This window comes from Apteryx rowi, unplaced genomic scaffold, assembly GCF_003343035.1.
Source record: "Apteryx rowi isolate R43461 unplaced genomic scaffold, aptRow1 scaffold_176, whole genome shotgun sequence".
Taxonomy (NCBI): Eukaryota; Metazoa; Chordata; class Aves; order Apterygiformes; family Apterygidae; genus Apteryx; species Apteryx rowi.
In genome coordinates, this window is record NW_020448041.1 from 1,276,619 (window position 1) to 1,304,496 (window position 27,878).

Here is a 27,878-nt window from a genome sequence, read left to right on the forward strand (position 1 = left end):
CTGGGGTCCTGGCGGCGGCGCGGCCGGGCCGCGGCTGCCCCTGCCCCCGCCTCCCCGGCGCCCCTGGGGCTGGGCCCCCCCTTAGCCAGGCACCGAGGGGTCCCCCGGCCCCCCTCAGCCGGGCGCCGAGGGCTCCCCCCCCCCCGCCTCCAACCGCCGCCGGGGCCCCCTAACCGCCCCCAGGTTCCCCTCAGCCGCCGCCGCCGTGGGGCCCCCTGCCGCCCCCCGGGCTCCCCTCAGGCACCGAGGGGCCCCCTGCGCCGCCAGCCCCTGCCTCTCCCTCTGTCAAGCATCGTGGAGCTCCCCTAAGCGCCCCAGCTGCCCCTCCGTCAGGTGCTGGGTACCCCCCCCCCCCCCCCCCCACGGGATCCCCAGCCTGGGAGCTGGGCTCTTCCCTCCCTGAAACGGGGGGTTGTGACASCCACCCCCCAACTCTAGCGTCCCCTCCTCACCCAGTTTCCCTACGCGGGTATTTCTGCTCCCTAGCCGCTCTGTCTCCTCTGCTCCCCCACCTCCCTCTTTTCTTTCCCCTTCTCCCCACCTAATCTCTTCATCTTCCCCCTTATCCCCTTCCCAACTGGGAGAGGGTTAGGGGTGATTGTCTCCAACAAGGGAGTTGGGCTCACCCTTTGGGTTATGACCCTGCTTGTCTTTGGTGTCATCTTAAAGGGCTGCCTGCCAGTTGTAGACTGTCCCAGGGTTGTCCCGGGTTCTCCATCCTGGCCCTGCTGGTGCTGCTAAGAGTTCCTCTATCTCCCAGTTAGTTTTAGGCAAAGGCTTCCCCAGGCCTGTTATCTTCACTAGGAAACATGGAGTTTGCGGAGCTGATCAAGACCCCTCGGGTTGATAATGTCGTACTGCACCGCCCTTTCTACCCTGCCGTGGAGGGGACCCTGTGTTTGACTGGCCATCACCTCATTCTTTCTTCACGGCGCCAAGATGATGCTGAGGAGCTGTGGCTGCTGCACTCCAATATTGACTCTATTGAGAAAAGGTACGTGTCCCAGTTCTCACCGTCTGCCTCTACCCAATTCTTCATTTTGTTATGGGATGAAAAGTGATTGTCAAGACTGGTTCACACTGCAGCCTCCCAAAATCCAGGTCTGGAGAGGAGCCTAGTCAACTAGAGCGTGAGGCGGAATATTGTCATGGACTGACTGATTCTCATTCTGTTTGGAAACTGATAYGCGGCTGTTGCATCTTAAGATTTTTTTTCTTTATAAAGGCAGACCTTCTGTATTTAAATTTCTTGTGTCAATAGTGTTTTTTGTTAATGGTACGATGTATTTCATCAGTAGCTCTTAAAACACTTCGTAAAGGATGTACCATTATCATGATTCCTCAAAGGTGGAAGCTGAAGTTCTGGTTAAGTGATTTGCCGAGGGTCACACAGCAAAGCTGATGGCAGAGCTAGAAGTAGACTTCAGATCTTCTCGGTCCCAGATCCCCTACTGCTAGAGTACTGCTTACTCCTACAACTGCTTATGGAAATCAATAACGCTCTAACAGCATGCTGCTTGTCAGAATGATGCAGCAAAGCTGCGCGGTGGCTRCTGCACCTGAGCGTCATTTTATTCTTGCCCGTCTTGCGTCAGAGGGGCTTCAGCGATGAATCTTCCGATCTTCTGTTGTGTTGCTGATGTCATCTCATCTGCTGATTGTATTCTGCTTGTTCACTCTAATCCTTTTCTCAGTTGGGTCATAATCATTTTTTTGCTACAAAGTCAAACCCTGTTTTCCTCACCCTTTAAAGTGGTCTGGAAGAACAGATTTCCTCCCTGACAGTAAGACAGGAAAATCTAGCAGCAGCAGTTAAAAATATCAGGCTTCTTCAGACTCTAAGAATGGGAAAAGTATCAGACACTGATTATGTTTGTTCTTGTGCTGCAGTTTTCTCTTAGTGTTTCTGAAAAATCATGCCACTTGGCCAGAGGGTGGAGAGGAGCAGAATGGTGGGAGACGCTGAAAATCTATTCCCATCCTGTACCGCTCAGTTATCAGAGCGKTTTGGTGTTGTCTTCTTTATCGCTTGTACTAAACTAGCCACAGCTGTATTTTGAATGATTATAGACAAGCTTTGGGGGTTTTTTTGAGCTTAGCTGCAATGGGACAATTAAAACATTCCTTACTCATTTGATATTAAGTTGTGATTCCAGGGAGCGATGGAATAGTAGTTCAGTGCATGATTTGTAACAGTTAACTATGTCTGCAAACAATCTTAGGCATTATTACTGGCCCTAGTTTCTAGAAGGTCCCTCGGGTAGTTATCTCTGTCCTTGAGAAGAGCTTTGTGCAAACACAGTTGCAATTAAAAAAGATGAGAGGGAATTTTCTGCTGATTGTTGGAGGGAATGGAGTAASAAGGCTCTTCAGTAAAGACTGTAGAAAGTTCCAGTTTGGCACCGCTTAAGATTATTAGTGCACAACAACTGTGACATCGCAACAGGCTCAAAATCTACTTTCCCGCTTCTTGTACAAAACAATATTTTCCCRTAACTGTCAAACGATCATCAGACTGTTTTTTAATTTTTAAGYAACTCGAATACGATCTGTAGGGTTTGTTAAGGAGATAAACGGTCTCCAGTGATCTAACATGAAGTTTTCGCTTAAACGTAGAAAGAGGAGACAGCCCCAGTAATGAATTGTAGTTGTACTGTATTATTACTTTAGGAATCTGTGAAATAGCCCTGCGAAGAGGTCATATGATGCACAGACTGGCTCTGCTGGAATTGGAGAAGTTTTCTGTCAAAATGCCTGTAGTTCTTGCTTCAGCACTACCAAAACCATAATTGGTTYTGCATGTTAACCTTTTTGCACTGAAGAAAAGGATAATGATCTTTCGTCTGTAATAGTTCTGAAATAATTTATAGCCACCTTCGTATGCAGTGCAGGTGAAGCAACCCAGAGCTTTGTGGTCAGGTCTCCTTTTAGAGCATGTGCAGCTCTCCCCTTGTATATGCATGGTCTAACTGCAGGTTAAGTTTAAAGGGACTTTAAAGGTTAACCTTTAAAGGTTAAAGGACTTGGTTCCTCAATTCTTGTCAGATTCTGCTTTTTCCATCACCCTCTGCTGGTGCAAGCACTATTGCGGCCTAGAAGGAGACTTCGCTGCTTTTCCTTAGTTCGCTGCTTTGTGAACGAAAACTTAGATCATTTCTGTGAACACTAGCGGCTAGTTAGCATGAAGAAAACACTAATTTTTCTGTTCTGGCATCATCCTTCTTTCTGGTATGTGATAAAGACTGGAGAGGGCATCTGTGTGTTGGGTTTTTTTGAAGCATAGAACTTTTTCTGGGTTGATTTACACTATAACCACCAGTGATACAACCAGTACTTCTCTGAGGTCTGCAGAACAAATAGTTCCATGGCATTTCAGGTATCAGAAAGCAAACTTTTTCGTAAAAGACAAGGGAATGTAATGTAGCCASACTGAGATGCTTTTCAAAAAAACCTAAATTCCACTCAAACATTTTTAGCAATTCTAAGTTTCAACACGTGGCTTCTAATGAATCTTCCAGTGTCATCAGAAAATAGTTGAGTCTACCTTTTCTCTTTCATATTTTAAACAAAGCAAAATTGGGAGGAAAACCCTTTCTTCTCTCTCTGTCTTCCAATACTTCCACTCACTGCCATATCACAARGATAGGATAAGAAAAGGCAGAGCACAACTTGCAAATATCCAAATAGATTCCCTCCTCCTTCCCCCTCCCCTCGGATGGATGGTATTGCACACAAATTAGCACTAATGGAATTTCTGTCTTGTAGGCTATCGTATCTCCATTGTACCTTAGAAGATCGTGTTCCTAAGAGACTCTTTCTTCATGTCTTGCTGTAGGTTTGTGGGCTCGTTGGGTACCATCATCATAAAATGTAAAGACCTGCGAATTATCCAGCTGGATATACCTGGAATGGAGGAGTGTTTGAACATTGCTAGCTCTATTGAGGTAAGAATTCGTAATGATAAATAGCTCAGGTGAACATTATGTAAGATGTGTTCACTTGGTTATACCTGTTCAGCGTTCATCGTTCTCATTCTTTGTTGCGCTGTTGCGTAGTGTAGCCTGTGCGAGTGATGCTATGTGGGAAAAATCCACAGGAAGCAGTTGGGCGCTCTGTATAAATAGAGTGGCACAAAAAAAGCAGATCATATTATATGGCTGTTAAACTGCCCTGCATCTTATTACACAGTACGCTTTTCCTTCACCACCCCGAGTAAACTTGATTTATATTCTCAGAGTAACTGTTGCCTACCAATTCTGCTGATGGGTTCACCAGCCTTGTATCAAGTGAAAAGGTTTCAACCTTTTTCTTTGAAAAGCATTGTGATTCAGCAGCAGTAATTTATTTTACGTGGCAACAGAAGGTGGCAGACAAAATCAAGGCAGGCCAGAACATACCGCCAGAGTGATGTTGAAGGGTTTCTTGCCTATCGCCATTTTCTAGTGTTTTGCTTTCTGCTACTGGACAAGTGCTATTACTCTGGCTCATCGCTGTCCTCTGGAAACAGCTGATAATTTCTGCTTATGATAGGCTGAAGCTCGCATATGCCAAACAYCTCTTCTTGACAGAAGCAGAAGACTGTGCTGCTCTGGGAAAGCTGGTGCTGACTGACCTGTTCTGTACATGTCTCTGCAGATCTGATGCTGTGGCAAAAAATACATCAAAATAGCAATGAAATCTGCTGCTGTAATGGCTCTGTACACTAAAAAATAATATCTAAATCTGTATGCATAGACCAGGGACTTAAGTTTTCATCACCAATGTTAGAGGAAGGCACCATCTTGTTTTTGAAATGAACAGTGGTTTGAATGAATTAACTAGCTGTTTATTTCCCTCTTCYGCTCAGGCTCTTTCCACCTTGGATTCTGTCACTCTCATGTATCCGTTCTTTTACCGGCCCATGTTTGAAGTTGTTGAAGATGGTTGGCGCTCTTTTCTACCTGARCAAGAGTTCGAGCTTCTCAGTTCAGTGGTAAGTTGGATCTCAAGGGTTTGCACAGACATTCAGATATATTGGAGCAGTTACTTAATGGCTGATACAAGAAGATATATTTGTGCAAGTAGTTTTTGAAGCATTTCACTCAGCAGCGTCTGGAGTTGAYTTCCAGTCTTACTTTTCTAGGTGCTCTGAGCTCGTATTGACATTATTTCAGTACCTACAGGGTAGGAATTGTTCTTGTGAAATTACATGTTGTGTCTGTGTCTGTCAAACTTATTTTTAGGATGCTGAACTTGATACGGTGGAGAATTGGCTCAGTTGCAGGATCCTATCTGTTTTAGTGGCTTGGGTTAGCGTCTCCTATTTTTCCAAGTCTTCATTACATTAAATAGTGCACTTGCTGCATTTTTTTTCAGGTTTCTGAGACCACATCCATTAGTACATCATCAAAAAAAATTGATTTTTTGATCTGCAATCCAGCCTGTCTGCAGCATTTATCACTTCCTGTATATGACTAATAACTGAACGATATGATCGGTTTGATCAGATTCATGTGATAAAATCTCTTAAAAAATTAAAGTTCAGAGAAGACATTTCCACTTTTGTCTCATCATTAGAGTGCTCTCAAATATCTTTGCTTCCTCTGTTGTCAGAAATCATAAAAACTGTCTTTTTTTTTTTTTTAACTAGCACCACAGCTTTCATTGCATCTCAGTTGTATAGTTCAAACACATGATCAGAACACTCTCCTTTTTGGAGGCAAAGCGGCAGACGCTTTCTCAGCTCGGCAGAGGAAGCTCGCAGGCATTTCAATGAGAATCAAAAGGCAGGAAGCTGAAGGCTGCTATTTGGTGGGAGTGGAGGGTATGTGAGAGACAGGGTTGCGAGCAGCAGAAGGGGAATCCCTCAGAGCTCAGTGAAAGAGTGCGGGAGAGGGTTCCACTTCTGTTCGTGTTTTGCTTTCTATGCAGAGTCGAAATCCTTTCTAGATTTCGGGAATCTAATCACTTTTGATTGTTGTATTTACCACCACGCAAATGCAGCTGCTAGCGCTAATTCATTGATTTGCTGCTTTTTCTGTGCACAGGTTTAAAAGTGCAGTGACAACTTATTTGTGGTTCTTTTGACTTTCTGAATATGTGCTCTTTGGAAGGCTTACATTTAAAAAACAAATTACTTTATAGTGCTAGGTTTCAAGGGCAATAATTCATTCCTTTTAAATATGCATGTCTAACAGCTGTTGATTAATTCTTGGCTTTTAACCCAAAACTTCAGCTGCAACTCCTTGTTGAAGAAATGGTGACAAAAGCCATGTTCAAATTATTTACTTTTCCTGAACAGCAGCTAAAAATATTGTTGACCAAATATTTCTTGTTCTGTAATTATACTTCCTTATATGACAGCCTGGAGTAAGTAAATGGCTGATTTAATCTTTTTTTTTCCTCTGAAAAGTCAAATGAGTGTAATACAGAAGGTTACCTCCCTTTCCGTTAAATCATCCATCTGGATCTGTTGTGTCTTACCTTCCTCAATATGGTAACAGCTTGTCAAGAACTGTATTTCACCCTCAGTGCACCTCTAGTACTTTATGAATTCCACATTTGCCTGTGGCATGTGAGTTTTAAAGCTCTGAGCCATTCTATAACGGCAAAGTAAAGCTATGAAGAAGTTATCATTTAGCTTTCTAATATAATTTAGATATAACTATATAATAATACATTGTAATTAAAATATTTATAATCAATATATTAATGGTTAATGTATTTCTAGATACTGATATGATTATGTATAATAAATAGATATAACTGATCTATTTATCTTTGCATATTTTGTGCCAAATATTTTGTTGTCCCAACACGTATACCCCGATGCATGATCCTCTCCATTGCATCACCTCGCCTTGTGCTCCGAATTTGATAGCACGCGTTAAAGCACTGTGCCCCAGCAGCTCAGCTCCAGGATTACGGAGGTTGCTTGGTTATGCTACCCTACCGCATGTTCCTGCCTTCAGCCCGTGAAGGTGTTAAGAGAAGAACTGTTAAAGCAAGCAGTTTCATTTGATCTGAAGAAGTTGCAGTGGGCTGTCGCTTTCTGATGACTTTTGCTGCGTGCGCTAACTGTCCTCTTGGAGATAATCTACGGCGCAGGTCAGAAGGGCTTTTGTCAAGCATCTAGTCCATRTACTGCTATTCTGATAAATCCGACRTATCAACAGATGCAGCAGCTCAGTTGCAAATCTAAGTCAGCGAAATGTTTAGCTGATATCTTTACATAAATGTCACAGGAATGGAGCAAAAACCCTGTGGTGCCCGTAGGCTCCAAATTACTGTGCTGTGAGATGAGACTTTAAAGATACCATTGACAAATATATGAATGGAGCAGAAGATACACAGCACAGTTAATGTTTGCTCATCCAGCTCACGACTCTTTTTTTGCTTGAAGCACTGGGTAGTGCATGAGAACCTGCCTGGACGCGATCCTGTGCAACGTGCTCTAGGTGACCCTGCTTGAGCAGGGGGGTTGGACTAGATGATCTCCAGAGGTCCCTTCCAACCTCAACCATTCTGTGACTCTGTGATTTGGGTTGGTTACAAGCGTGCCAGGTGCCATTCGTATAAAACCTGTATTCCTCGCTGTACCACTGCATAACTGAGTGGCTGAATGGAATTACAAAGTATATGCAATGGGTTTCCTGTTTTCTGAGGAGTCGGAGAAGATTTAACAGGTCAGGATGGAGAGGTTTCCCTCCTGTCAACTTCTACAACTGCAGGATATTGTAAGGGAGTCTTATAAATTCTGGAAATCCAGTTTACTCTTAAGGTTACATGAAGTTTATGGTCCTGAGGAAAAGTTGGTGCAATAACTGTGTAATTAACATGAAGGTATTTCATTGCCGCCAAATTCAATTCCTTCCCTCTCTGTATTTTCATTTTGTTGTCAATGTAGGACAGAGCTTAGGGTTCTGGTCGATTTAACTGTACTTTATGTATGRTCTTGGAGCTTCTCAAAAATAGCTGGATTTGCTGGTTTTGTGCTCAGCTTGCAATGGCAGGGGCAGCCCGTGTTTTCCTGACAAGCATCAGTCTTTGCCTGCATCTGTTGTTACGCTCCTGGTCTACGTGCAATCTGTTACTAACGGGGCTGACTGCCTCCTGCCTTTTCCTTGGGAATGGCTTCTGTCATTGCTGCTTTGCAAGCTGCTTCTAGATGCCTGCTGGTGTCTTGACTTATCTCGAAGGTTTATTAGTGAAGCTTGAATTGKTTTTTTGGTAGTGTAAGTTCTGGGAGGATGGATAACTTGTTTTAGCCTTTCAGTAACATCTGAAAATCAGTATCTCTGAACAAGTGCTAGGACAAGAAAAGTGGAAACATAAGAAAGAGTTAATCCTGTACCCTGTGTGAAACAGGTGTTTATCCTCGTTTGTTTTTTTTTCCTCTGTCAAGTCCTCTCCCTCTCCTCAATCCTTTGCCACTGCCCACCTGAGCTGAATTCAGTTTTTTTTTCTGAAGGCCTAAAAAGTACAGGTCTCTTTTGCTGTGAGGAGCAATAAATGCTAGCTTTGTACCTGCTGAGTTTCTTTCAGCATGACTTTCTGTTGATCTCTAAAGATGAAATCCACTTCTCTTTCCYTGCCGTCCTTGCTTCTTCACGTATCTGCATCTCTTGCTGCGCCTAGTCAAATTGCTGTTCCCTCACACTTCCAGTTAGTAATGGCAGATTATTATTATTGTTATTATTATTATTATTTTTTTTTTAAGAATTGCAGACATGCCCTAAGCAAAGTAAAAGAAAAGAGAATTTTGCACTGGTTAGGTTTTACTATCATCTAGTTGATGTTTAAGCAATTTGCAGTTGGCACTGCAGCGGTTAACTGGATCACTGCAGAAGTCAATATGTTACGAAAGACAAATGGTGCTAATTGCTTCCCTTCTCCTCCTCCTCCTCCCTATATAACAGTAAATTATAACTAGATGGCATAACGGTATCATCTGTCTCATGTTGTAAATGGTGAGAGGAGGAGGTTATGGACAGAGTTAAATTACCAAAGTGGGAGATAAATCAGGTCGATACTCTTTCAGTCCTTTTCATGCTGGTGATATCGGTGACAGCCAGTCTCTCAAAAAGCATACCACGGAGTTTTCGTTTTACCTTCCCTGCATCCTACGTGACTTTACAGTTTTAGCAGTTCTTTTCTGTAGCCCTGCAGATTTTTCACTGTAAACAAATTACACGCAATCGTCATGAAACCTGCAGTAATTTGACATAGACGCCCAAATAAGCTGTGAGAATTACCATTGCTGGAGCACTAAAAACATGAACTGTGGCAAGCAGGCCTCCGTTACGTGACCTAGTCATTCTTTCATCCCTGCTTGTGACATGATTGCTGGAGGTAGTTTAGCTTTGCATCTGGGAGAACCTTTGTGTTTTTATAAAATATAGATGTTCAGAGAAGCTGTTTTGAGGTTATTGAATAATGAAACAGCTTATAGCTGGGCTGATGCAAGACTGTGCAGCCAGACTACCGAACGCTGATACCGATTGCAGTTGTCACTACTAACACATACAACCTGTACCTTTTCCCAACATCTTTTTACCCAGGCTGCAGTGGGCTGCCACCAAAAGGGACAATTCTGCCATCTCCTAGGTCACATCTCCCTTGCACTGGATCTGCTGATCATGTAATCATATCATGGATCAGATCGGCTTGTTCAACTGATTAAAAAAAAACACTTCACTTCCAAAACCTTCTAAGTCAATCCTAGTTTTACGGTGGATCAGTGAGTTGATCAGATTGGTCTGTATAACCATGTGCCTGTCAGGAGGTGTAAGGCAAGAGGTTGTATGTGGCTGGAAAAAGGGAAAAAAGAAGAGCTGTTTCTGATCGGGGCTGTGCAATTAAATATACATGGGGACTAATCTTTCTGACTCAGCTTGGGTTTTGTTGACATGGGGTATTCTGTAACTGTCATGCTCTTCTCTCACTTCCTCTGATACGTGTTTTATCCCCGACCCTTTTGTCTAGCTGAAGCTTTATTTGAACTTGAATGAGCAGAGCTGTTGTGGCATTTGGTGAGGTCTCTGCCTGCTGCAGTGGCACATGTGCTTCCTGATCTGTGCTGAAGACATCTCAGCTGAGGAGTTACTTAGGGTCCTGTTTGCCTTTTCATGCCTGTTTCGTGTTGGTGCTTAGTAATAGCTGCTATCGAGGTCTCTTTCCCTATCTGTTGCTCTTCAAAAGGCTTTTTTATTTCCTTTTATTTTATTTATTTATATTTTTTTTTGCCTGGAGCAAAAATCTGACAGGCAAATCTGACTGCCATTCGGCTGTTACTCTTAAGAGTTTGACACTGTTAAAATCAAAGCATGTTTTAGAGGCTTCTGGGTCATTTTTCCTGCCAAAGCTTGTGCGCACAGGTTTTGTTGGATATAATGAATATGGAATAAGGATGCACCAACTGAAAGCGTGGCCCAGTGAGGTGCCCTCTCCGCTGTTGAGGGCACTGAGAGCTCAGTCCCCTGCCAAACTTCAGGTGCTGTTCTGCTGTGAGCTCCTCCCTTTCTGTGCCCCTCTGGGGCAAATAYATCCCTCAAAACCATTTATGTTCCTAGCATTTGCTGAGCAGCCTCTCTTTTCCCTGAGTAGAACTACATTTGAGACCGAAGATCTGCCTTGACTAAAATTTTGCAGTTACCACTTCTCGTCTGAGGATGGTATCCTAATGCAGCAGGCAGTGGTGTGGTCTCAGCCCAGAAGCGGTTTTCAGACTGTAAATGGGCCACAGCCAACAGAGCACATAGGCTGGGCTTGTTTGAGCCTGCAGTGAGAGCAGTGTCAGCAGTTCCAGCCTGGACTTGAGTAAGTGAGGTCTCCTAGTTGATGTGTCCGCTCGCTGACCTTTGGTTTTGCCGTGGACGGAGCCAAGTCCTTAGTCTGACCCTGGGTATCCGGTATCCTGTGCTCTGCCAGGTGCCTGCTGGAAATATAACCCGCTGGGTGCAGGGTGCCAGGATTCAGCAGGTTCTTTCACAAGCGTTTGGCTGTTGGAAGCTTTGAAATTACATAACTGGAGCTCACGAAGAGACCTTTGTGCTTAGATGCCGTGGTAGTTCCAGGAAGGACTTTTGGAGGAAGAGCTCTACTGGTTTACATAAGCAGAGCCCCTAGAAAGGAACCAAGCTGGAAATGTTAAGTTGCAGCTTTAATCTCAAAGCAGCTTCAGCATCTAGAATAGATGGACAACTGTACCTTTCTGGGTCTTTCTTGTGGATGGTGGAGGACTTCAGAAAAATGTTGCTAACTCTGTTCTCAAAACAGAAGTAGGTTTGAGCAGATGCTGCCCATATCTAAGGCAACCTTTGTCTAAATCTGCAGACACGACAATATATTTGTGTTCCAGGGTCTCCCCCAAGAATGAGAAATAGTGTTGTTACTTCCTATCAGATTGAAAATATCTGCAAATGTGATAAATCATTTTGTAGTGTATACTGCAGACATGCTGCCTGTTGTACCTGTGAAACAATTAAAAGCAGCAAATCCCCGTTTCTGACAATGTGGGCTTGTTGCGTGCTGTTTCCTGGGGATGTGGATAAACCGAATGTGGAACTGTTGTTCAAAAAATCCCATGTCTCAAGAAGAGTCACTCAAAGCTTGTAGGCAACAGAAGGAAGCGTCTGCACTCAGGGTAATGAGCTACTGCAACCAGATATTATGATTGCAGACACCATCAATAGGTTCAAAGAAAATCACAGTCAACAGACCCGTAAATGGATACTAAAAGGACTAGGCGGGGATATACCTTCTAATATCTGTAATATAACACTTAAGAGAGGCAGGGGGGTAAGGAAGGGACTGAAGAGAGGGGCCAGGCTTGTTTGCTGTTCCTGAATGGCATCTCTTTATGTCACTGTTGGAGACAGACTACTGTGCTAGAGGGACTTTCATCCTGACCCACTAGCATAGTTATGCTGTTAGAGGGGAGTCCCAGTTTCTGGATGAACAAAAGTGATAATGCCAGTGGTGACAACCAGATTTTATCTGTGGTGCAAATGGAGTAGAACATCAACAGTTTGTGTGTGTGTTTTATTCTGAATGTAGAAGTTCCTCTTCCCTAGTATTATACCCTATAACAGCCGTATGCTGTTTTTTGGCACAAAACCTAAATGTTCTCTTCTCTTTCAGACAGATGAATGGCGTCTAAGCTGCATCAATAAGGAATTCTCTGTCTGTCCTTCCTACCCTCCAGTCGTCATTGTCCCCAAATCCATTGATGATGAAGCGCTTCGGAAGGTGGCCATGTTCCGCCACGGCAGTCGCTTCCCAGTCCTCAGCTATTATCATAAGAAGAATGGTATGGTAAGTTGTGTTTGACTAATAGTTGTATCTGAAGGAAGTATATGAGGCTGGTCAGATCTCTTCAGCCTTGTTTAATGAAAAAATAACTTGTGCTCTAGATTTAATGAAGTTCATGAGGCATTCACTTCTCTTATTTTCCAGCTTATTTCAAGCGTATGTGGTGAAACTAGTTCCGGGTGATGGAATGAATAATCTGCATCCTAGAAATAACTATTAATCTGCTTATTTAGGAGTGTATATGGCATGAGCTTGTCCTCAGCAGTGAGAGCAAGATGAGACTTGTAAAGCCACCACTGGCACCCTTTCTTGCTTTGTCTGCCAAGAGGCTCCATGATGAAAGGATGGTGGAAACCACATTTTCCCATCTCTGGGTAGTGGGCCATCTCCTTCACAATGGAGTCATGATGACAGCAAGTGTGTACAGAGCCAGCACTGCCTCCGCTTCTACTGCGTAAATGTCTGAGGAGTGATCGGAGCAATCTGTTCTCCATGGCTGTCAGTATAATATGTTTCAGGAGTAGCAAATTCTTACTGTCACACAGATTTTTGCCACCTTTTAGCCAAAATCTAATTGAGGTATTGATACCTCTGAAGCATGCTGTAATTAAGAAATGCACTTTATAAAATAGTTGAATAATTCTTTGTATCGCTTGCTGACATAACCAGTTCTGAGGATGCTGGGGTGTCTAACTTGCAGCCTATAAACTTGATCCAAGCTTCTGAGTCAACTACTGTAATGTGTTCTTGCCTCCAGTTGCCAAGATTTGTAAGCCCTGAATTAGAGGGTGTCTAGTCTGACCCAGTAGTCTGCTCTATTTCTTTTTCTTCTTCTTGCCTAAAAATCAGCCATCCACTAATTTCATAATACTCTTGCTTTCTGCTTTTTCTGCTTGACTGAAAACTGTTGAAGGAAGATTTGCTCAAATCTCTGAACTGTGCATGTTTCGAGTGTGAGGAATATATTAATATTCGGCTTGGAGTGCTTGAACCTGTGACAGTAATACTTTCTGTCACAGGTWGCTCTCCTGGCTTTGAGTTTGTGAGTGCAGTTAGACTTGCTGACTGGCTGCCTCACATTTGAGCTGTTGGGATGCAATAGCYTTATGGTATAAAAGGCCACTTACTAAACAGAAGTCTCAGCTAATACTTCTGGGGAGCTAAGCTTTGTTAGTCTAGCCACTGAATAAAACTGTAACTAATAGACATCTTTAAAATGTGAATGACTTGAGTGTTTTTAAAAACAGACTTAGAAAGAGAGATTAAAAATCATGATCCTAAAAATGTTGGTTTCTTAAGAAGGCATCAGCAGGAAGCCAGTTTTATGGCTTGCAAAGATGATGTTACAGGAATAATTAAAGGGAATAGACCTCTGAGAAGATGTGTGTAACTTGCAAAGTGGCGTGCTGAATGATTGCTTGATTCAAGGATTTCTRGTTTGTTTTTTAGATAAATTACGTGCAACCACTTACAGAGACTGAAAAGAACTAAAAGATCCAGGGCAAGGGAGAACAGGAGCTATAGGAAGAACTTGAGAAGCATGGGGTGGTGTTTCTGTGCATCAGGTTTGCAGATGAGAATGTTTGCCTAATCTGTGTCCAGATGTGTTGGATGGAACTTATGGAAGTGGGAAGTGCAGTGGGGTGCTGGTGCAACTCCACAGAGAAGAGCTGAAGATCAAGGAGGGCTACATTTGAATTTTGATGGTGGAGGAAGCATATTAAGGTTGATGCATCTCATCCTAATCAGCATCATTAGTGACCTGAGCTGCAAAGGAAAGCAGGAGTATCCTTTGTGAATTTAAGCGGCACAGTTCTCTAGAGAGCAGTTCTCTGTTCCTGGAGCTCAGACCCAGTGATCTAATGCATTTTTTTTGCAGTCTATATACAGACTAAAAAATGTGGAGGCRTGTACTCTGCCTAGCGAATTTAACCCTCTGTTCTAGCTTTGGGCCTTGAATACTCTGTGACTTTTAACCTTAAGTTTCCTCATTTCTAGGGCCTAATTYGTGATTATTTTTCCCCACAGGTAATGATGCGAAGTAGCCAGCCTCTTACAGGTACAAATGGCAGACGGTGTAAAGAAGACGAGAAGCTTATTAACGCCACGCTACGGGCAGGCAAACGTGGCTACATTATTGACACGAGGTCCCTGAATGTCGCCCAGCAGGCCAGGGCCAAAGGAGGAGGTTTTGAACAGGAAGCGCACTATCCCCAGTGGAGGAGAATTCACAAATCTATTGAGAGGTGGGTGAAATCACACAGGTCCTCCTCTGCRCAAGGCTTTGTAGGGTGTCTTGGCCATGCTAGCTCCGTACAGTGGCTTTGGTGCTGTAAGAAATGGCCACGTRTCCTGGTTACTGTCAACAAAATCATATTCTCTTCAGCAGAATAAGGGTATGTGGATAATAAGGGTATTTGGTTTTGAAAAGCTGGCTTTGGTTCCTTTTTCTGAACAACCTGCTGCTGCTGCTGAAGCTTTCAGACATYGGGCAGTCTCCTTGAGCCGTGTGTTTCTTTGACCACCTCTAGCTGCAATGCAGCCTTCTTGTGCTYGTCTTTGCAGTGCACAGGAAATCCCTTGCTAGCAAGCTTCTGGAAGTGAGGGCTGTGCCCTGCAGCAGTCACACTTTTCCTGCCCTGCACTTTTCTCTGGTCATCTAATAGTGTTTGGCCACTTGGAAAAAAGTTACCAAGTTCAATAAACTTTGGTCTGACCTTTTAYAACTGCTCTTAACCCTTAGTTTCAGAGAATCTTTCCTTAGGGGCTTGCAGTAATGTTGCTGGAGCTATTGAAAAGCAGTCATTCCCTCCAACACTGTGCAGGYCAAATCTTGAGGAGCTTGTAGAAGGAATTTCCTGCTCTTTGCTTTTAACTGTTTGTGCTTCTGGAARACTTGCATGGAATTGAACTTGGTGTTGATTTGTTTTTACAGGTGGACTTGGACAYCGGAGTCTTTATACATTTTGCTTTATTCATTCCTCTAAGTAGCACACTATTTGTATTAATCTATTTGCTGCATCCTTTATTACACCTGAGCGCRCATTGATTACAATGTTGTTTAAGCAGCGCTTGATCCATCACTAGCTTGGTGCACCTGGAAAGCATAGTGTGAAACAAGAACAGAGAAATACCTGTTTTTACCAGCTGTGTGCTGGACACCAGCTTTCTAAGGCTTGAGGACATATTACAACAGCTGTAAAACAATGTGTAACCTTCCTCCCCCTTTTCTGTTGTAAAGAATTCAGCCAAGTGTGGCTCTATGCTGAGAAGTTGAGTCTGGTTTAAAATTTTCTGTGTTAATAGTGGGGTTTTGTCCTTGTGATAATGACTTTCGGGTCAGTGTTGCATTCTACAGTTGTGTGCCTCTCGGCGGGGGGGAGAAAACCCTGAGACTTAGAGTAATACAGAGAATGAAGATATGGCACTTGAAGCTTGGCTGACATTTGCTAATGTCCATGCCAGATTGCAGTCACGCTTGTATTTGGTAATGGGAATGAGATGTTTTGAAACACATCTTATATGGAAAGTCTAAGATACGCCTCAACACACACAGAGTTCAGGTAAAATAAGGAAAAAGCTGTAGTATTTTAATACCTCATGAAGCAATTCCTGTTCTTAAAGACAAGAGACAGCCTATGTCCAAAGAGTGACATTCTGCTGGTTATTAGCTGGGTCTTAGAATTCCCAGTAAAAGCAAGTTTCCTGAATAAGGAGACTTGAATTCTACAAAGTCATGCTGTTTGACATAACAGCGTATAAACCTTAGTGCCTAACTTCTAGATTGTGATCTTTAAGTGTCTTTTTTATAAGCATGTTGTCCTAGTTGCTGTGCTGCTGCTTATGTTTTTAATAATATTTTGCTTTTCCCGAAGGTTTAATATTCTGCAGGAGAGCCTCATCAAACTTGTGGAAGCTTGCAATGACCAGTCGCACAATATGGACCGTTGGCTCAGTAAACTGGAGGCTTCTAACTGGCTGACTCACATCAAGGAGATACTAACTGCAGCTTGTCTAGCCGCTCAGTGTATTGACAGGTAAATCATTTTTCAGAAGCCTTGAGTTTCTTATTCACTCGTTACAGGTTTCTTGTTAAATATCTCTTTTCTGTTTAGGCACTTGGTAATGGGCTACCATGAAACCACCTTGCTTGTACCCATGAAAGATTTTATTTCATCATCACAGTTAAGGAATGTTCCTCCAGTACATCATGTTCGCATTTTTATGAGTACAAGCCTGAGGGGGGAAAAATATTAACTGAGAATAGATATTAGATCATCTAGTTGAGATCTATTCCTATGTCTGATTCAGTCAGTCTAATTTAGTTTGCTTTACTGAAGGTTTAGATTAGAATGTGCCCATCTGAAATGCTGTTGTGGCAGCCTAGTAAAATGAGAACACACACGGTGTTTTAAAAAATATCTTTTTTCGGTGAAAACTTTCCAGTACCCCACCTTGCTCCTAGAGTTTAAAATGGTGATGTTTCCTTGTTTCCCTCAGGTCCTACGCTTTTTGCTCATGAAACTTTTCTCCCCATAGTCCAGTCTGAGCAATCCTGCTCATCCCTGATAAATGGCTTGTGACCTCTCTTAACCTGACAGTTATTAAATAAATACTGTTAACTTGGTTAACTTGTCCTCAAAACGTCTTCAGACCTCAAGCTGGAGAGCTAGCTTTTTAGCTAGCGCTCAGGTGCCAGGGTTTGTAAGACTGAATGCAGTGCTCTGCACATAGTCTCTTTATGGCCCTGAAGGGAGAATGATCTTCCCAAAGCTCAGGGAACCCCTAGCTTTTTTTTGCAGCCAGGGAATGCATTATACAGATRCACAAGTAGCATGAAATGCAGTCTCCCTGGTAAAACGGCGTTACTGCATTAAAATACTAGCTGCTGTGTCTTCTGAAAGCAGCRGTGTCTGTTTAGTTATGGACTGTGCCAGGAAGGGATTGCTCTCGATCGATAGTTTTATCTGTAATTCTTTCCCCTCGTGTACATTGAGAAAGATCATTGACGAAACTTCTCTGGCTTGTTGGGACAGTAGGCAGTTTCATCATTCTTTAACCTCAGCTTTGGTTTATCTGTTTACCTGGAGTTGTGGCAGGCCAGCCCAGAACTGCTGTCTGGCTAGCCTCGTTCAGAGCCGGGCGCTTACGTTTGAGCTGACGAGGATATCTTGGTTATACTGGCCCCGGGGAGGGAATGGCTGGGAGAGATCTCTGCGTTATGGGAGAGATGTCTGCATTACCTTAAAGGTCTGGGGCCAGAAAGATGAAAGTTTACGATAGCGTTATGCTAGCGTGTCCCACTTTGGGCAGTACGTAGATTTGACAGTTAACCTTTGCAATTGCGCTTAGAAGAATTGCTAGTAAGAGGCCTCTTGATCTCTCACTGCCTGGGGGAGAGGGGGAGGAAAGTGTGTGAAGATTATTTCATAGAGGCACTGGTATTGTTTTAGAGGTAGAACTATAGATAAAGATGTTGCCACACTTAAGGTTTTTTTTTTTTTTTTTTGCTTTTGACTTCAAAAAGCAAGTTCCATCTACACGGTTACTTGCTTGGTGGATTTATCTCTCTACCCACACTTTGCAGCTTAGCTTGGGTCTCTGCACAGTAACATATACAACCTGCAGTTAACTTCCTTTCTAGGTGTTAACAGGTTGCCCAGAGAGGTTGTGGAGTCTCCTTCTCTGGAGATATTCAAAACGTGCCTGGATGCAATCCTGTGCAATGTGTTCTAGGTGACCCTGCTTGAGCAGGGGGGTTGGACTAGATGATCTCCAGAGGTCCCTTCCAACCTCAGCGATTCTGTGATTCTGTGTAAGGATTTTTCCAGAAATAAGACATTGTGTCAAGGTTTGGGAGGAATGGGAGGGAAGAATGCCATTTAATACCATCCAATCCTTGTTCAGGAGTACTTGACTTATATCCACATGCAGCCTAGGATGCAGGAAGAGGGGAGGGGATCAGTTGTCTTGGGCAGTGACCATGGGAGTGTGGGGAGTGACAGCGTGTGGCACCCTAGTGATGTGCAAAGCCTTCCTGCCCTAGCATCTCTGGCCTCCCTCTGCTCCTCACATTGTTCTGCTGATTCACTTGTCCTGGCTGGTGAGTGAGAAGTCTTTGTGCTTGGCGCTCTGACAAGTTTCCTTGATCAGCACAAATAACTCTTCTGCCTTTCTGGAGACCAAGTTCTCCCTTTTATCTCTTTACTGAACGGGCTTCTTGGCTTACTTTTGTTTGCAGTAAACTCCAGTTAAGGCTCAAATGCAATCAAGCCCAGATGTGAGCAAGAATCTCATAGTACTGTTTTGCAGAGCATTTGGCAGGACCTGAGGTCTTCAATGCAGTTGTTTATGGGACTATTTCAGGGTACTAAGCAAAATAAATAGCCCAACCAAATCTGGAGATTTGTTCTTTGATACTATAAATAGAAGGGGTGCCCGCTCAAAATAGCGAGCTTCACAAAAAGAGATTTCCCTGCACCTCTTCAGTGCACATGGCAAAAGGTCTGGATTTTCAGAACGTCTAGCCAAAAATGAAGCCTTAAGTAATGCATAGCTCTGATTAGTGTTGGTGAGGATTCAGGTGGAGGAGGTATTATCCCTGTGTTTGGCGTGGGAGTAAGCTTAAGGGATGGAAGAAGAAGAGGTAAAGACCAGCAAAACCTTAGCGTTGTCAGGGTAGTGACATTGGTGTCCATGAGATGCTTTGGCATCCATTGGGATGCCTACATCCGTGGGACGTATTGTGCTTATTCACACTCTTATTCCTTTCCACCCTTCTCGCAGGGAAGGTGCATCGGTTTTAGTTCATGGGACTGAAGGAACCGATTCTACACTCCAGGTAACTTCTCTGGCACAGATTATCTTGGATCCAAGATGCAGGACCATACGTGGCTTTGAATCTCTTGTTGTGAGAGAGTGGCTTCAGGTAAGGAAATKCCTTTGAAGTAGCAATATGTGTACGAACAAAATGCCGAGCTATTCAAGGAACATTTGTATTGAGGAAGAGTTTGGGAGGCAGCAAACAGATTGGAGCTTGTTGCAACCCTGCTTAGCGTGAATGGCCCTTGTCCTAAGGAGCAGCATCATTACTGAATCATTTGTCCCTCTGGCGCTCCGTATAGCTTCTGCCTCTCATGGTRTTTCTTTTGGTTTTGGGGAATTGGTTTTGTGTGCATAGTCGGGACATCTCTTTTGAGAACACTGATCAGACTAAAACACAAAACCTCAATTCCACTCTTCATACTCTCACAGCAAATGTCCTCAGTCTGGTCCTTCAGTGACCCTTCACCAGTTCATTCCTGATAAAATTCTCTAATCAAATGCAGTGCTATTTACATAGCTAGAAAAGGGCAGTAAATTTGGGCACTGTTGCTAGCAATTTGTTACTGGATGCTTGACCAAATTACAGTTGTAGGAAAGAGTAGTAATAGCATAGAAAATAAGAGCTGTAGGGACAGAAATGGCTCTGCTGAAGTCTTTTTGCTAGATGCATTCACATCGCATTACGCTCTGTGTGATGCTCTCTGATTCTTGTTCATAGGCTGGTCACCCTTTTCAGCAGCGCTGTGCCCAGTCGGCCTACTCGAACAGCAAGCAGAAATGGGAGGCCCCAGTGTTTCTCCTCTTTTTGGACTGCGTGTGGCAGATCCTTCGTCAGTTCCCTTGCTCTTTCGAATTCAGTGAACACTTCCTCATTATGCTCTTTGAACACACTTACGCTTCGCAGTTTGGGACGTTTCTGGGCAACAATGAAAACGAGAGGTTGGTGAGGATACTTGCTCAGAACCCTGCATCTGGCAAAGAAAAGGTCTCTCGGTATGAAAAAGGGTGGGGGTGCTTATGTAGCCTCTTCTAGCACAGGTAAGGTTCTCTTGCTGTAGTTATGTGCTCTGCCCTAATGTTAGGGAGCTTCGCCTTTTACAAGAGGGCCACTGTGACCAGAGAAACTTGTGACTTGATCAGGGAGTTGAATTTGTCTTCTCCGGGTGTAAGCTAGTACCTCAGACTGTCTTGCCTGTCTGCCTGCGCAGCCTTGAAAAAATATCCACCCATTAGCAGTTTATATAGTTTCTTATACAGAAACTCTTTCCATAAAAGAACTAACAGCTGGAGTTCAACAATGACAAAAGTCATACGGGAAGCAAACCTGTCAGCGCAGGACTGGAGGAGAAGGTGAGGGAGTTAGAGGCCAAAGCTGCGAAGTTTGGTTCTTCCATTAACTGTCAGGGAGGAACATGACTCTGTAGCCTGGTGGTCACAACACCCCCAGGAAGGAAGGAATTGTTGGTTCAAGGCTTTGCTTTTTGCATCATCTGTGAACTGCTGAATGCAGAAAAATATGGAAGAGGTCCTGTCAAAAGGATCTGTGTTTTAGTTACTCCTTGAGTTTTTTGCTTGTTTGGCCATAAGCATTTTTATTAGGTTTGAAGTCTCTTTGGATGTGCAGTGGCCCAGCTTCAACAAGAGGACCAAAAATCCCTTCAGCTATAGCGAGTGATCTGGAGAAATGTGAATTGAAACCTAAACTGAAGATCACTGAATGAGTGGAAGGGAAAGTAGATCTGATAACACAAATAGACAAAGATGGCTTAAAACTTCCTAGAAACCTCTTTGCCCTTAAAGTAACCTCTATTTAGAAGAGACTCTTCTGTCTTCTGCAGGGCTGCTCAGCTGGTCATCTGTAAAACTAAACTGGACTTAGAACCAATAAAACCAAATTTGAAMGAGCATTGAATGTTACATGTAATAATCTGCCTGTCACATCTGAATATATCTGCCTGTGAGCAGAGAACTTTAAAGTCTAATGTTAATGTGTTGTCTGAAGTATTCACGGGGATGGCAAATCTCCCACTTGGGTGGCAGTTCAATTTGCTGATACAAGCAGACTGAAGTTTGCCAAAAATCTAAGGAGTAGAGACCCTTATGTGGCTCTTGGAGGTGGGTTTAACCCAGGATAACAGCACTGCCTTCTTTCTGTGCTCTGATGTTTCCTGCCACCAGAGGGAACTAATCAGGCGTGCCTTTTGTGCAATTCCAGCAATAGTACTGCTTTAATTTACCCTGAGAACTGTGCTATGATCCTTTCTTGATGGAAACCTACCATCCCTCGTGGCTCCACTTTGACAACAACATAATTCGGTTCCTTTCAAAACATCAGACCATTCCAGGTAGACTGCTGATTCCTTATCTGGACAGAAGACAGCTAACTGCTTTCCAATTTACAAATGTTATTTTCCCTGTCTCTTCAGAATAAATTGTAATGGGCTYGGTTGAGTAGAGTAAATTGCTTTAGGATTGCACCATTTCACAGCTATGTTGGTGAGGTGCTATTGAATGGGATTAGCCTGAATTATTCACCCTTGATTTCTCTGGGCTAGTAGCACATGGGAAAGCTTGTGGTRTTTTAATTTGCAGGGTTCTGACAAAGCAAAGTGAGTTTGTATGGTTTAAATGTGAAAGCTAATTTGGTCATATGGGTTTCTTAGGTCTAAACTGAAGCTGCAGCAAAAGACTATGTCCCTGTGGTCCTGGGTGAACAGGCCTCAAGAACTGAGCAAATACAAGAATCCTCTTTTTGAGGCCAACAGTCTTGTCATCTGGCCCTCTGTTGCTCCGCAGAGCTTGCAGCTCTGGGAAGGTAAGCCAGACTTGTGTTTTCTGCTATATGTAATGTGTATTTAGTGGCTACTTATAAAGCTTCTTAAGTGTTAACTCCTGTTGTCTCTGTTTCATGTTTAGTCTGATGTCTCGGCTGATGGTAGTCTCGCTCCCTTTGAAATCTGAGAGCTAGATTACAGGATACTTAAATTCTTGTATCTGTTCCATTCTAGACTTGCTGGGTTGTGGATTGGGTTACCCAGCATCCGTAAGGAGCTCTCTAGTTCCAGTACAGTTCTGCTTCCCCGTCCCTTCCTTCTGACGCAGAGTCCATGCTATGTTGCGAGGCTCTGCTCAGCTCAGTGCTGCTTAACGTTCTCCCTACTTGTACACGCTCTCTCTCTCTCAAATCTTATTTTTAAGTCTCTCAAAGGTAAGTAGACTATGTAAAGCCTAATCTATGTATGTTTTGTAGGCCTCAGGTTTTTGTCCTGTATAAAATGAGACTTCTTTCTCCTTAACCCACCTATCGGCCAGGATAATTGGTGTGTGGTAGCTTCACTGCTATAGAAGCTTTTTTCATCCTGTGTCGGCTGAAGAATTAACTGAAGTGAAGCAGGCAGGCTATCGCTGCAAGTTCAAAACTGAATACGGCTTGGTCTGATCAGTACATGAGAACAAAGGAAGGCCAGAAAAGAAAGTCTTTCATGATTAACCTTATTTAACAGGAAATGGTGAATCCAGAGGGGTGGCTCAGTACTTCAAAGTGGTGTTTAGGGGAGAAGCTGAGGGGAAAAAACGTGGATTGTATGCACGCTGCCTGTAAGAGCTGAGGGAATATGAATAGCACTTCCAGCTTGTAACAGAGAGCCCCTTGTGACTTTTGCTCTCTCTCTGGGCTTTCAGGTGTCTTTCTTCGGTGGAACAGGTCTTCCAAGTTCCTCGACGAAGCCTATGAAGAAATGGTCACCCTTATAGAATACAACAAGCAACTTAAGGCAAAGGTTAATGCATTGAGGAGGAAGTTAGCAGAGCTGGAAACGGATGATCGGATGCAGGAGAATCTGTGAGCTTGCAGGGCTTTGGACTCAGGTTTTTCCTTTCAACTCCTCTTTACACTAAAGACTGAACATGGAAAGTGCATGTGTTGCAGAGTCTTCTGGTGCAACTGATCCTCCCACTGCTGAAACCTTCACTTCACCCTATGTACACATCCCTACTGTTTGGGAGAGATCTGTTTTGTTTACAGAAGACATACACAACCAGGCGTGGAGTCCTCTCTTGGCAGCTTTTCTGTCTCTAATGAATTGTGTACAGTGTCAGTATAAGCTGGAACTCTTGCCCCTTATGGATGACCAGGATGGGCCAAGAGACAGGATATTTCGAATTTATCTTGGACCTTCTCTGTTTTTGTTGAACTCTCCAAACACTCCGTTTGCAGGAATAAAATACAAAGTTATAGATAGATAGGTAAAGGCATTTTGTCTGAAAGCACCTTTTTTTTTTCTCCCCAAGAGTAGGTAAGGCAGCTTAGTTCTTTAGTTTCCTAGAAAATCTAGAACTTGTAGTTAGATCATACCATTTTCTACACGTTTATACAATACTTTCAGAAGCCTTCACATCTAACACTTTTTTTTTTTTGTTAAGCATTGGCTTGGGAGCAGTAACTTGAATACCAAACCGGGGCAAGAAATTTCAGTGCAATACAGAATTAAAGTAGGGATTCTGCTGCTAGCATTTAAGCCATGACCTTCAGGTGGAATTGTCCCTCATGTACAAATATCTCTCAACAAAAACTTCTGCTTTTATTCCACGTGGAAAGCAAAGGGGTTAAGTAGCTGGCAGAGGTGTTCACTGGCTGAGCAAAACAGTGACTTGGAACTGTCCTTTTTAACTAGAGCTGCGCTGCCCTCTTGAAACTTCTGGTTGCACTGGCTGTTCTTTTTTAAGTTTAAATAGATTCACGGCATTGGTAGGGTTCAAGGGCATGTACAACAGCTCTTAATATATATCTCAACAAAACATTTTTGCTCCAGGTTTATTTTTTTCTCTCATGTTCATACTAGGTATTCTACATACTTTGTGAAAAACGATCAAAAGCAAAAGATGGGAGTAGGGCTGATCTAACGTATCAGGTATCTTTTGCAGATTAAAAGGCTGTCAAAGTACAAAAATGCTCACCCGTTTAGATCACCTTTAGCTGCTAAAACTACTTAAAGATACTAGGGATCAGCTTTTTTCAAGTTAATGTTCTTTTGTAGCTGCTGTTTGTGTTTCTGTGGCTGCAATCTGCCTCTTAATTCAGATCTTTGGAGGGTTTTTTTTCCTCCTTTAAAAAGGCAATCAAGAATAGGTCTGAAATACTAACTCATCTAGACATTTGTTCAATTTGATTCCATTGGTAGCTGTACATGACTGAGAAGATTTGAATTAAAACAGATCATGTGGCTGGGATTATTTTAAAAGTTGCTTGCTGTTAGCCGCTTTCTTCTGAAATGAATGGAGTYGCGTTAGGTCAATTTTGACCATTTTGGAAAGTGTTGAACTTCCCTTAGTCATGGCATTTTGTTTTGGAATGAAGATGCCTTTATTTAGAAGCTGTTTTCACAGAAACACATGTGTATGTATATGAGAATGGGGGACATTTAGTTGTCTTAGAAGTATCTGGAGAGCAATTGTCTGCAAAAATCCTATTAGCTATAAAATGAGTGTTCCATAACCAAGGAAATCATTTATATAAAATTACTTGATAGTGATTTTTAAATGCTACCTTAATGCCTTTTACTTCAGTCCTTGTTTCCTTAAGTATTTTCTTCTTKACTAGCCTAAACTTGGTCCTAAAGTGTTGTTTGTTTTTTGTTTCTTCTTTTTTCTTTCCCCAAAAGAGTTAACCTGCATGGTTTCATTTTACAAGGGCTGGTTTAAAAAGAGATCCCTGTTGAACAGAAATAGCCTTAGGACAGACAAATAATTCCCCTAGTTTTAGTATCAATTTCTTTTTGGAGGCAGTCTTGTTCACTAACTCAAGATTGACATAGGGAATAGTTCTCAGGGCAGGCTAGTGATCTTTATTGCATAACGAACAGGGAGACGCACATTGGCCATGCCTTCCTCCCACTGCCAAACCCCTGATTTGGGAACTGTCTTCCAGGTATTTATGAGCTGTAGACCCTTGAAATTACTGCTTGCCCTTGAAATTACTGCTCACCCTTTAAAGTTATGGCTATGTTGTCTGCATCTGCCTCGGTGCAGTATTCCTATCCAATTCAGAGTTTCTGCTGTGCCTGTATGTGTGAAATGCACCATTACTAGTCAGATGAGAAGGATTCAGAAGGGACTATTTTTCCCCATAATTGACTATACATAAAACATTTAAAGGTTATGTAATTTCCTAACATAGTAATTATATATTGAGCTAAATAATAGAGGAGCAAAGAGGTTTTTTGATCTAATTGCCTGGCTGTTCTAGTCTCTCATGCAAACTGCATGCATCTGAGGAAAYTGGGTAACCAGCTGTGGCAGCTAACAAAAGGCAGAATATTCTTTGAGCTGGCATTTCATCCTCGACTTATGTTTCAGGACTAAATGCACCCCTAAGTGGTGTGTGTTTGCCTTGGCTTAGCGGTAGTGTGGATCACAGCCTTAAAGTTAAAATGCTAGTGTAGCTCTCAACAGTGAGAGTAGCTCTTTCCTGCTKCTTCTGCCATACTGCACCTTGTATTCGCAACTAAGCGCAAGACTCGGAGGCTTAAGTTAACTTCCAAGTAGTCACCTTCCTGAGATGCTGTCGGGAGCAGTCCTGCAAGATATTGCATGTGCTGGAGTTAGGGCAGGATGTTCAGACCCTTGCAGGTCCTCCTGGGAGAACGATTCCCAGACCTTTTGTGGTAGCCTATTTACAYGTTCCCTTTTGACCTTTCCATCCCCAGCGCCTTCCGGGCTTGAGTCTGGTGGCTGCTGATAATACGCCCTGGAGCCCTCCAGTTCTTTGCTTACCTGTACGTCCACAACCTTTATTCACACACTTAAAGCTAATGATCAGCTTGCTTCCTCTTAGAGAGGGAAGTTTGCTGGACTCTTTGCCTCACGACGTCACTGACACACTGTTTGCAGGTTACCTGCAGGTATCTGAGCTGTAAGCATTGCGTTAGCACCCAATTCTGGCACTTCAGTGTGGCATTGCCTTACACTGTTGCCGAGACACCTGCTTCTACTCTTTTTCACACGGCTATCTGTGTAATAAGCTGAACATAAAGTCCCCTGAAAACTCTTGGGGTCAATCAGTGTGGACACTCTGCCACTTACCAAAAAAAAAGGGAAGAGGAACTAACTTGCACAGTTTTTGTAAACACAAAGGGAATCTATACCTTCAAAATTTTGATTGTATTGCTCTAACTCTTGAATGTGGCGATCTGTTGAAGTGCACTATTGTCCATGTTGCATATGATATAACTTAAATTGCACTGTATAGCATATTGGCGTCTCACGTATGCTTTGCTAAAGCCTTGGAAAGTGCTATTGTGTACAGGTTCCTGTACACGGGGAAAAATGTCTATACTAGCAATTCTACCTTTTTTTGTAACTGTGTGACAYTGAATAGCACTGTGTGTAAAGTCATGTGTATTATATATCCGATACCTAGTTCAAATTTTAGGTGAAGTGCATTTCTGTCCAAACATCTGGAATTGCTAACTGGACTTGGCTGCTGCTTCAAACTTGATTTAAAATGAAATAAGTAACAGGGTTGGGAGTTGTGTGCTATTGTTAGAAGTATGCTGTATGTGTACAGAATCCCAGCCACTGTGGTGTTGAATATATTGCAAAAAGGTAACAAATTCAGGAAAAAAAAATGGCTGAAATTGCTTAGCCACTTGGGGGAAATAACAGATATAAAATGGCTGTAAACTTTTGCTGTAAATTTGTTGAGAACACAGTGGAAATGTCTGTCTGAATTAAAATCTTGAAGACTCTTAAAAAAAAGTTCTTTAATTACAGTGTGGAATCAATATTGCCTTCATTTTCAGTTGGTGGTTGTGAGACTTGGGTGTAAGCTCTCGCCTGAAACTTTTGGTTCTCTTCAGCTCGTGCATTTTCTCATACCACTTGTCATGGGCTGTGGTGGTAGAAAGTAGGTTTGCGCTGCAGGGCTGCGTAAAAAGGAAAAGGTTGAAGCAGTGAGTCCGTGCAGCCTTCGCAGAGCTCTGCTCCCAAAGCTTGGTCCTTCAATCCCAGCTCTGCTGGGAGCTGTAGTTTTGCCAAATGGCATGTGATGGATAAACAAATCAGTTAACTAAGATTTTGTGCTTGTGTGAGACTCTCTAAAGGAAGAAAGGCAGATTCCTTCAAAGGGAGAGTGATTAGCACTGAAGCAAAACCTTGTCGGAGGTCCATCAGTAGAGCTGGGGTTCTCTGTTACCTCTTGCTTTGTGTATTTGGCACAGTTGCCATGCAAAGGGGAAGGGGAAAGACCAGCAGTTCTCAGGAAATCGAGGCCGTGAACCATTGAGATCTCTCCTGGCTGGTGCGTGAATACCCTGTGAGCTGCTGGGCTGTCTGTCTCCCTGGGGCGTCACTGATGGTTTCCACCACTCCTCTGGAAGATGGAGAATTGGAGTGTGGCTTTTGGCTTTTTCAAGAGATGGAGATTCTGGGTCTCAGTCTTGCCCTGCAGCTTGTGAAGTCCCCTTATGCTAACACAGCAAAGGGTGCTGAGGGTTTTGGTTTGAAAAGATGGGTATTCACTCCCTATTTGTGCAAAATGACTCCAAGTCCAGGCTGAGACAGAATGAGTCTATTTTTAAATACTTTTAGCTATTAAAAATTAAGCTCAGGCCAGGCAACCCAATTTGGTTTAAACTTGTTTTCTGGAGAGGAGGGGTAAAATAACTATCTGATCAAGAATCTAAATTTCTTTTTATTTAACATTTCTTCTTAAGACCAATAGATTTTTGGAGGTTTTAGGGTGGAGGGGTTTCAGTTGAGCGTGG

At 43.0% G+C, this 27,878-nt stretch overlaps 1 protein-coding gene across 2 annotated transcripts; it reads left to right on the forward strand.

The window, feature by feature from the left end:
* The first annotated feature begins 208 nt into the window (after nucleotides 1–208).
* Nucleotides 209–26,885, forward strand: MTMR9 (myotubularin related protein 9). 2 transcript variants are annotated; one of them, XM_026061107.1, is made up of 11 exons: nucleotides 209–333; nucleotides 761–994; nucleotides 3,836–3,944; nucleotides 4,847–4,972; nucleotides 12,121–12,294; nucleotides 14,320–14,537; nucleotides 16,167–16,328; nucleotides 19,078–19,219; nucleotides 19,835–20,109; nucleotides 21,780–21,931; nucleotides 22,798–26,885. In XM_026061107.1, the coding sequence occupies exons 2-11, from the start codon at nucleotides 810–812 to the stop codon at nucleotides 22,959–22,961; spliced, it is 1,707 nt and encodes a 568-aa protein (XP_025916892.1). In that variant the 5' UTR covers nucleotides 209–333; nucleotides 761–809; the 3' UTR covers nucleotides 22,962–26,885. The 2 variants fall into 2 exon arrangements, with proteins under 2 accessions (XP_025916892.1, XP_025916893.1); XM_026061108.1 differs by lacking the exon at nucleotides 209–333 and having other exon boundaries at nucleotides 344–994; nucleotides 19,835–20,055.
* Nucleotides 26,886–27,878: the final 993 nt, after the last annotated feature.